This window comes from Aphanomyces astaci, assembly GCF_000520075.1.
Source record: "Aphanomyces astaci strain APO3 unplaced genomic scaffold supercont1.28, whole genome shotgun sequence".
Classification (NCBI taxonomy): Eukaryota; Oomycota; class Saprolegniomycetes; order Saprolegniales; family Verrucalvaceae; genus Aphanomyces; species Aphanomyces astaci.
This window is the reverse complement of record NW_009798291.1, coordinates 92310-102794: the sequence shown is the minus strand read 5'-3', so window position 1 is coordinate 102794 and position 10485 is coordinate 92310. Positions and strand designations below refer to the sequence as shown.

General features: G+C 51.5%; 2 protein-coding genes across 3 annotated transcripts; both read left to right on the top strand.

Moving 5' to 3' along the window:
• Positions 1–78: 78 nt before the first annotated feature.
• Positions 79–7285, top strand: H257_10392 (the record flags this gene model as incomplete). 2 transcript variants are annotated; one of them, XM_009836924.1, is made up of 20 exons in its annotated part: positions 79–249; positions 310–448; positions 551–1111; positions 1163–1307; positions 1459–1546; positions 1751–2051; positions 2115–2275; positions 2426–2521; positions 2637–2787; positions 2880–2996; positions 3178–3416; positions 3480–3527; positions 3590–3646; positions 3768–3868; positions 3986–4744; positions 4969–5187; positions 5285–5514; positions 5650–6612; positions 6670–6854; positions 6921–7285. In XM_009836924.1, 20 exons carry the CDS (start codon positions 79–81, stop codon positions 7059–7061), a joined length of 4872 nt encoding a protein of 1623 aa, XP_009835226.1. In that variant the 3' UTR covers positions 7062–7285. The 2 variants fall into 2 exon arrangements, with proteins under 2 accessions (XP_009835226.1, XP_009835225.1); XM_009836923.1 differs by having other exon boundaries at positions 6670–7285.
• A 134-nt stretch (positions 7286–7419) lies between these two features.
• Positions 7420–9921, top strand: H257_10391 (hypothetical protein). Its single transcript, XM_009836922.1, has 5 exons — positions 7420–7975; positions 8029–8116; positions 8187–8481; positions 9056–9343; positions 9424–9921. Exons 1-5 carry the CDS (start codon positions 7433–7435, stop codon positions 9644–9646), a joined length of 1437 nt encoding a protein of 478 aa, XP_009835224.1. The 5' UTR covers positions 7420–7432; the 3' UTR covers positions 9647–9921.
• Positions 9922–10485: the final 564 nt, after the last annotated feature.

Sequence of the window (10485 nt, the reverse complement as noted above, 5' to 3'; positions counted from 1 at the left end):
AGAGCTATCAACCTGGCTACGGGGATGGATCAACGCTGATATGATGTGATGATGATGAAACGCCTGTAACCGACTTTTATGCCGCCGCCCCCGCCAGTTCTGGGGCAAACGCTCCCGTCGGCGCGCAATGTCAGCGAGGCCAACGTGCACATCTCCAACCCCAACGCGGTCATCCACATCTCAACTTCCCGGCCAGGAAAGCACAAACCGTCGATGGTCGATACCTACTGCTTGCTTTTCAATGCTCAAGTAAGGTTAAAGTTGTTTCATGTGCAAGTTGACCCGTGCATTCGATTCACCACCACACAGGGCCAACTCGTCGAACACATGAGCCACAACCCAGCGTCGATAGATGGGGCCATCACCCAAGTGCCACGCAACCAGTACGGCCACGATCAAAAGTTCATTGTCGCCCTGCAATACGTCAACTACGGTATCGATGTCGTCGGTACGTCGTACCATATGTACCGGGATATACATACATGTAGTCTACCAACTTGTCTGCGCTTGCTTGCACCGTGCACCTTCACAGCGACGCCTACTATTTTAGGGTTTATCATTTCCCACAGCGAGGATACAGTGTCTGACCAGTCACGCCCCCTGGATGAATGTTCCGTGCAGTGCGTACTGCACTCGTCCAACGTCGACGTGACGCTCTGTCAAGGCCAGGGGGACGTCCTGTGCGAGTACGCTTACTCCCCGCATGACCCCAGCGGCGGCCTCTTCCGAAACGCCACGATGGTGTGCAAGATCTACCGCGACACCCGCCAGCGCAGCCATTGGGTGTTCAACCCCATCGGCGAAGGCATGACGTGTGTGAGCCACTGCATCGTGGGGCTCACGCGGTGCGCCCAACTTCACTTGGTCGATATCATTCCGGACATCGACATCCCCAACGTCGCGTCGCTCAACTCGATCCAGGGCATCTGCTCGGCCCTGTCCAGCGTCGAGTTTCTCGCATTCGAGAACAAGTTCCCCGCCAATGGGCACGACAAGCGCGCATTCGCCACGTGTTTGTGCGAAGGCATGGTGCGGTCGCGGCCAGAACTGCGCTCGGAAAAGCGTATCACCGCCCTCCTCTCGCTGCTGTACGAAATGTTTGACCAAATCGGTGAGTATGGCGCTCTGTGGTATTGCCACGTCACGACCGTTTCGGGTGTAGATATCAACGGCGACTGCCAAGTGGATTGGGAAGAGTTTACGTCGTTCTGTGTCGCGTTGGGCATGATTTCAACCAAACAGTCGCAACTTGCCGAGGGAAAAGGTGTCGAATATACCTACAAACAACACCCCTGTCACGGCTCCAAGTACGAGTCCATATATATAGACAATAGTGTTGTCCTCATAGTCTCCATACTTCAATAACGTGGACGACACGTGAAATTGAATGGTGATTGATGGCAGTGATATATTTGTCTGGTTGTCTGATGGTGCTGGCATATATTTATTCTGCGGTAGGACCTTTCCGTACCACATCACACGCATCAAATGTTTCGACGCGATTCGAAAGGTGGCCGTCCTGGAGCACATGTCGCCCAATATTTCAGTACGTACAACCGTGTCCTTGTTCTATACTAGTATGCCTCTTTTAGTAGTAATAGCAGTAGTAGCAGTTGGAAAATTGTAGTTAGTTCTGCATCACCACTTCTGCGATACGGTGTCCATCTCGTACCTTTGTCCTTTGGCGTCTATGGCTGGCTTCAACACATTGCACACACATCCTCGTGATGACATGATTATTTGTGGTTAGATTTTTGACTTTGATGGGCACTTTCTCCACGACAAGACGTCGATCGCCAAGTCGAGTGTGATGAAGGATGGGCTGTACGTGATCGACATTGACCACGTGCCAGGGAAGAACTGCTTTGTCGTGTCCAGTTCCGACCGCGCCATCACAGTGTGGAGCATCGTGAACGCCGTCAAGGGCCAGTACGTCCAGAGCGGCAAAGTCGTGAATCACGACATGATGATGGTTGTGAAATGGTGTCCCATGCTCAAGCTGTGCCTCCTCTCCAGCGTCAAGTCGACGTCGCTGTGGAACGTTGACACTTGTACATACTTTTCATAACGTTATTAAGTGGATTCCCATGACGATTGAACGACGACCTACATAGGCAAAGTCGAGCACCGGTTGCGTCATCACTCGGATTTGGTCACAGATGTCGTGGAGATTCCAGCCACTCGATTGTTTGCCACGTGTTCATTCGACCACAACGTGGCCGTGTGGGAAGCCGACCGCATGAAAGTGCTGTTTCAGTTCACAGGACATACCCAGGTACACTACGTGTATATAATATCACTTGTGCATTCCATTGTAGTATATATATATCATTTCGCATACTGATGATATATATATATATGTACAATGGAATGCACAAGTGATATATATATATCATTTGTATGCTATAATGAGGTGGTTATGTAGGCCGTGATGCATCTAGATTGCAACGGGAATGTGCTGGTGAGCTGCGGGTTCGAGCATCATGCGCGAGTGTGGAGCATCGCCACTCGCAAGCATTTGGTACATCCCATATGGAGAGTCGACCTGTCATTGGATGACAACAATGGATAGCTCTCACTATCTGTTAATTAGTAGTGTACTATTATGAATGGATGGCTGAGGGGGGGTGTTGTAGGTGATGCTCACAGGTCACCACTACGCCCTTTTGGACGTCAAGTTGGTGCGGCATCACTCGGCCAAACTGTTTTGTGTGACGGGGGACACGTCCGGCCATTTTAAGATCTGGGACATATCCAGGTGCATTGTCGACGCGTCCCGGGACGCCGGTACGACTGTCTCAGTTGGACATGTCAAGAATGATATATATATCACTTTTTAATGTGATGGATACTCATCGTATCGTTTGATGTGTAACTAGCGGTGGTGCTGCACACGTACACAGTCAACGTCGTAGGGTCCATGGCACCCATCTTTCATTCGTTTGCGATCATTCCCGAGCGCAAGCGGACCACAGAGCTGCTCGACATTTGGGCCGGTAGGTACTAGTACTCAACATTGGAAAGGGATTTTAATCCTCTGCCTCGATGGAGTACTACGCAATAGTTCAGGGAAAGAGGTCCTTTTTTGAGTACTACGCCGTTTTTTGAGTACATACTGTAGTAGTACTACAAAGTAGTACCTATTCTTCCCCTGGTGCAATCAACATGGTAACGTAGGCAATTTCCAGGTGCTGCGCCTCGTGCCCGAGATGGTGACGTCGCTGCACAGTCCGCTGCAGTTTGTCCTGTACAACCAAGTGTCGCACACGTTTACAGCGTCGATCGCGGGGCGCATCACCGTGTGGAGCGGCAAAAGCGGCGTCATCATCCAAGAGCCGATTGCGATCACATCCGCCGAAGTATGCGCCATGTGCTTTGACCTGCCTCGACAGCGCAAGCTATTTATTGCCACCAGTGTATGTACTACTGAAGTTGACACGTGGATATTGGATTTGTAATAACTTTACTGGTTTCTATAGGACGGCCGTGTGAGCATGTTCAATCCTATCACTGGACTGCTCATGGATGTACGTCATATGATGGCTTCACATAACAGAAGTGCTCAAAATATCGTTTTGATTTGAGGCAGTCGGCCCAGCTACACGACGGCGAAGTCATGTCGATGATCTACTGCGAACGGACAAATGTAGGCGATCTATAATTGGTTGTTCATATTGGGGCAAACTCAATGTTTATACGCTTGTACAACGGGGAGTATATATATATAATATATATACATAATATCTTAACTATTTGTTTGCTTCTAGTGCCTCATAACCAATGGCACGGACGATTCGCTGTCTATTTGCAACGACGTACAAGGCGAAGGCCGCCTGGATCCCATGCGTTCGATCGACAACGTTCACAGGTAAGCCCGTTCTTGATATATATATATATATATATATTATTCAAGATGCAACTTCTAATACTATCCTTACATACATTTTGGACTGGATGAAAAGATGGAGAAATTGAATATGTGTAGGGCCCCCATGTCGGCGTGCGCATACTCGAGCGAACATGGGTTGATTGCAACGGGGGACACGAACGGGCACATCCGGGTGCACGACTTCCAGCGGCTATCGCTCATCTTCCGCTGCGATGGGCACAAGGGGGAGGTGACGGCGCTGGCGTTTCACCGACAGTGTTGCGTCTTGTTTGCAGGGGATTCGGCGGGGGAGGTGCTGGTGTGGCAAGTGCTCAATGTGTCGACCATGTCCAAGTGTCTCATGCGACTGACGTCTACCGCCGCCACACCGGTGTCATCATTGTCCTCGACGTTTGTCACGGATGTCTCACCGACGGCCCCGACGTCGTGTGGCATCAGCTCCCTTTGCATGACAGAAGACTCGGAGCACTCGTTCGCGTCCGTGGTGGCCGCCGACGATCTCGGGTACGTCCACTGCTGGCCGCTGCAGTCCATCCGTCAGCATTTCCGCGGCGTCATGCGCATCCATTTTGATCCGTTGGCGGAAAGCATGATTGCGTATGCCCGGGGTGGATACAACCCTAACCTCCGCATCAGTCGACGGCAGAGCGTCATGGCTCCCCCGCCGCCGCCGCCGGTAGCCTCGTCGACGGCTACACAAGCCGCCACTGACCAGCGCAGTCGGGGGCCTCGCCAAAAGCAACCCAGCCAAAAAGGCGGCAACGGACGAACGCCCAGCCCGCGCGTCGCCGATGCCTTGTCTTGGAAAGCCCATGACTCTAAGATCTTGCAACTCTGTCCCCTGCAGTTCCCAGGGTACGTGTCGTTGTTGGTGTTGAATACTATTATATATGCATTGCGAGTCGACTGTCTCAAGGGGTGTAACCTGATATATGGGGTGTTTGAACCTGATATATCAGATTCGTATCTCGACTGTCTCATGTGGAACCGGATACATTGACGATTTTGTCTCATATGGGGACGTGAGTGTCTCATGTGTCGGAACTAGATACTAGTACGTAATATCATATCATTTTTAGATTTTTGTATTCGTACGACGACGTCGGCGTGCGGTTGTGGGACGCGGAAGGCGGGTGCCTGGGGACGCTGCAGCGGCGATTCGATGATGCCGAGTCGCAGCCAATGCAATGGCAGTATCGGCCGTCGATCCTCTTGGTGGACAACTCGGCTACGATGAAGCAAATGGCGTTGGACATCCTCACGGCCGCGGTGGCAGATAGCAACTCGTCCGTTGTGGGGTAGGCCATATTCTATTTCCACCTGAAAGAATGCCTCGAGCTGCTGCTAGCCCTATTCTAGTACAACGACGATGTGTTAAGGGCAATGAATTGGTAGGATGGGCGATGGCGACAACGCCATCCCAGCCACCATGACCGGCTTGGAAACCCAAGACGTCACAGGGATCCTGACTGCGAGCGACCCACGCACCCCGCGGACGATGCGGCGGTACGCGAGCTTGGCCAGCGTGATGGAAAAGGTCAAAGCGTTCAAGGTCGACGACCCAGGGCTCGGAACGGTGTTGGAAGGGCTCAAGGCGCATGCCGAGGCCGACCGCGCGTTTTCTCGTACGATCAACAACTCTCATAGTATCCAAATGTAGTGTCATTCCTATGCTCATTCTCCCTAGCTATCGACTATACCCATGGGTTGTGTGTTTTCGAGGGGTTGAAAGATATTGCGTGTATATGGATGGCATGTAGGCATGTCGGTCAAAGCTGGCGTCAAGGAAAACGTGTTCAGTCAAGACGAAGCGTACGCGTTGGAAGCGGTGGGGCGGGATGCGCTGCAGCGACGCAACTACGAGACGATTCTGTTTCCGCCATTGTTGCTCACCACTGCCCAGATCAAGAAGGCGTATGCAAAGGAGTGTGCATCAATCTCCGAGGAGTCCGCTGGCGATAGGCCGGAGCAACATGCTAGTAGTACTAGTACTAGTAGTAGTCGGTGGAGTGGGGTTCAAGACTTGCCGATACTGCGAACGTGCGACAACTTTGCGGTCGAAGTGGCCGCGCGGCGGTTGAAGCTGGCCACGACCGGGCAATCCTCGCGGCATGAAATGTCCGTGGAGCCGTCCGAGTTTTTAAAACGTCACTTACAAGAGATTCAACCCAAGAAGCGTTCCAAACGGCGTCCGAAACGAAAAATCGTACGACCGAGAAAGAATCCGCAGCAAGAACCCCAGGCAGGGCAAGTGCAGCAGAAGCCGACGATGGTCATGGAGAGCTACATTAAGATGACGACGGTCGACGACAAGTCCAACGTGGTGCTCTTGCCGACCCTGTCCAAGAAGCCATTGAAGGCGGCGTTTATCATGCAGAAAAGCGCGTCCATGCCGGTGTTGCATGCAGTCGTGACCGAGTCGAAGCACGATCAAGACGATGACAGGACGGCCGATAAGATCATCGACAACGATGCAGAAGAAGACGTGACGACTCCGTTGTCGTCGCGCCCTGAAATCCGGCCAGAAGTCAAGGAGAACATCCGGCGCAAGATGGTCTTGTGCGATAGCATGTGTCACGAGACGCGGGTACGAAAGGCGATGCCGAGCCGCGTGAAGGTGGCCAAGAAACGACGACCGCCCATCGATCCCGTAGAATGGGCCAAGGCAGGCAAGAACCCGTTCGGCCCGCACTACTCGGTGCGCGAAGTTCTCGAATTTGGAGGTTCGTCAACACACACGAAGATTGAGAGTGTCGGTTCATGAATGGGAATGTTGGTAGAAACCTTGCTCCGATTCGACAAGGACCTGTCGGGGGACATCGACACTGATGAATGGATGAAGATCATGACGGCGTTCATGCCCAAGGCTCAGGACGCGGACGTGGCCGTGGTGAAGGACCTATTTGCGACGGTGGATGCGAACGAAGATGGACTCATCTCGCTCAATGAACTGCTGCACATCGTGGTACGTGAAGATGGCATTCGATGGAATAGCACTTGCTTGATACGTCGATGTAAATACATACTGTAGTTCCTGCAAGCGACGAGGGAACAATTGCTCCTGATGGAAGAGCTCATTCGAAGGACATCGCGCGGAAACGAACCTGACGATGCCTCGCCAGCACCTTCGCCCGCTCCCGTGGTTCCAAGCTCCAACGACGAAATTGAATGACACCATGAACGACAACATGCTGCTTGGCACTTTTACGATCATATGGAGAAGGGCGGCCGAACCCATCCATACGATCCATTGCAAGATCGCACGGCGTGGACTTGATGGAGGGGTATGTAGGACGAGAGTGCATACAGCACACACGCATGCATGACATCAGGAGTTCGCGACCCACGGACATGTGTGATGGATACATGCTTGGCACCACTCATGCAGAGAGGGATATCTCCGAGTTCTGTCCTTTCTGCCGATCATCGTACTTGGCATAATTATATTCTTCGTTGGCCTCACTACATACAAATATATAGATAATAATATAACTAAGTATGTCATGGGCTGATTTCGACATTTTGAATTCTGCGTCGTCCGCGATGGGAGCGGCTGAATCGACGTCAACGCAAGTGTTCTCGCACCCGATCCCGCACAGCGCTCAACCTGGCTATGGACCTGTCCACGTGAGTCCCGATGCGCTCCCCCTCGCAGATCATACGCTGACGCAGTGGGAGAACTTCAAGCGCGGGATGGCGATCTCTGGGGACGCTAACTACCTCGGCACTCGCACGCGCGACGCGAGCGGGAAAGCTGCGGCGTACACGTGGATCACGTACAACCAAACGCATGAACGTGCTCAACGTATCGCGACGGGTCTCCAAACGCACCTCCGCGTCCGCCGCCAGGAAAATGTGGGGGTGATCAGCAAGAACCGCACGGAATGGATGCTCACGGAAATCGCGTGCAATCGCATGAGCTACGTCCTCGTGCCGCTCTACGACACCCTCGGTCCCAAAGCGATCCCGTACATCGTAAACCACTCCGACATGCGTGTGTTGGTGTGCGCGGGTGAATTGATCGCCAACGTCCTCGACGTCAAGCACGAGTGCCCGACGTTAGAGTTCCTCGTCTCGATGGATGTGGTACGTGGACACTTTACGTGTACTTTCTTTGCCGTATGTCATTTTCGATGTAGGTGACGCCCCGTGAACGCGCAGACGCACAAGCCAAAGGGGTCACGTTGCTCACGCTGGACGATCTTGAGGGTGTGCCAGATGCGACAGGTAACGACTGCCACTATGTATCCTCCATGAAAACCCCGCATCCATCCACCTTACTTCTTGTTCCATGTAGTCCCTGAAGACCCGCCGCATCCGTCGGACTACGCGACCATCTGCTACACGTCTGGCACGACGGGCGACCCGAAAGGCGCGATCTTGACCCATCGCAACTTGAGCACCGCGACGGAATGCGTGACCTATCGCATCGACTCCAAGTCGTATTGGGTGCACTTATCGTACCTGCCACTGGCCCACGTGTACGAGCGCGTGAACGCCGCCAACGTCACGCGTGCCGGCGGGTCCATGGGGTTCTACCAAGGCGACATCCTGCATCTCATGGACGACATGGCCGAGCTCAAGCCACACATGTACGTCGGTGTGGCTAGTTGCCTCATCTTTGTATTTCTGTGATCTCCCTTGCCAAACCACAAAGTCATGCATTCAATCGATATGACGATATGTTGAGAGGTTTCGAATATATCGTGCTTTGTTGTTATCGACTGCTTCCTGGGCATATATATATATATATATATATATATAATGTTTTCACTCAAAATTGGATTTGACAGGTGATTCGATTTGAGCCAGATTTTAAGCTACTTGAATGTATGGTATACACATGCGAAGACGAACATTTGCACTTGGTCAATGTTAGGTCAATGAACTATACTAATCGATGATTGGTTGCAATTTCTCGTTAGTGCAATTTGATTGGCTAAGGGTGATCATTCCCCAATTTTTATTCTTTTTTGCCAATTTCTTAGAAATTGCCAAAATATCGGCATTTTTATCCTTTTTTTGGTGCATCCAGACTCACACCCTATGTTATTCTCAAATACTTTTGTCAAATTCATTCGATTCTACTCGGAAGTCGAAATTTCCAAACGGATTAGACAAAGTTTACTGCAGTAGTATGTGGTGACCAACTTACAATTCGGCTAGTTTTGTATCGGTGCCTCGGCTGTTCAACCGCGTATACGACAAGATCATGCAGGGCGTGACGTCGGCGGGCGGCGTGAAGAAGCTCATGTTTGACTATGCATACGCGACCAAGAAGCAGGGGCTCGCGGACGGCACCAACGTCCATGCGCTGTGGGACGCGCTCGTCTTCTCCAAGATCCAGGCGGTGCTGGGGGGCCGCGTGGAGCTGATCGTGTCGGGATCGGCGCCGCTGGCTGCCAACGTCAAGGAATTTTTAAAAATTGCCTTCTCGTGTCGGGTCGAAGAAGGGTACGTACAACGGCATCTGTCTACATGCATAATACATACATGGTGGATGATGATGTGGAGGTTATGATGTTTGGATGTAGGTACGGCCTCACAGAGACGTCGGCTACCGCGACCTTGTCGATCCCAGACATTCCCATAGGCGCCCACGTGGGCATGCCGCAGCCAAATGTCCAGATCCGGCTGGCAGATGTCCCCGACATGAACTACACGAGCGCCGACCTGCCGCGGCCTCGCGGGGAAATCTGCATCCGCGGCAACAATGTGTTTCTTGGGTACGTACGTTCGTACGTGCAAAGACAGTAAAGTCCGATCACACACACACACTTGACACTGCCATCATAGTAGTACTGTACAGTGGATACAAACCACACCAAGCATCTTATGTTTTCAATAATGGACATGTATATGTATATATATATATATATATACTGGAGATATAGATATATATATCGGATGGTTGAACGCATGATACTCTCTAGCTCGATATCCGTTATGGATGTCGTCTGATGGTATGTGAAATTGTTTGTACATGTTGATGTCGTTGTGTGGAACCTTGTATTGTCCTTTTACCCAAAATTTGGCTGACTTTGTGCTGATTCGCCAAATCTATGGATCGACTGTTTGTGCTGACTTTTGTATGTAAAGATCGTCCTGATTACACAAATTTCAATCACACACTAATTCGATGTGGAATTGGTCCAAGAGTGGATTTGATTGGCTACTTGATGAGTGTTCTCGGTTTTGATTGGTCGAATTTCGATTGTCTGTCGATTTGGTGGTGCTGCTCATTCGATTGAGCACCCAAACACTCCAATTTCGAATATATCGACTTGACAATACCGTTGTGGTTTCCATCGTCTTATTTTGAACCATATTTGGACAAACACTGGCTTGACAAATGTACATATGTAGGTACTACAAAGATGCTAAAAAGTCGGCCGAGGTGCTGTCGGCGGACGGGTGGTTCTCCACGGGGGACATTGGGGCGTGGAATGCCGACGGCACTCTGAGCATCATCGATCGCAAGAAGAACATCTTCAAGCTGGCGCAGGGCGAGTACGTGGCGGCCGAGAAGATCGAAAACATCTACGCCAAGAGTCCATTCGTGGGCCAGATCTTTCTGTATGGGGACTCGTACCAGA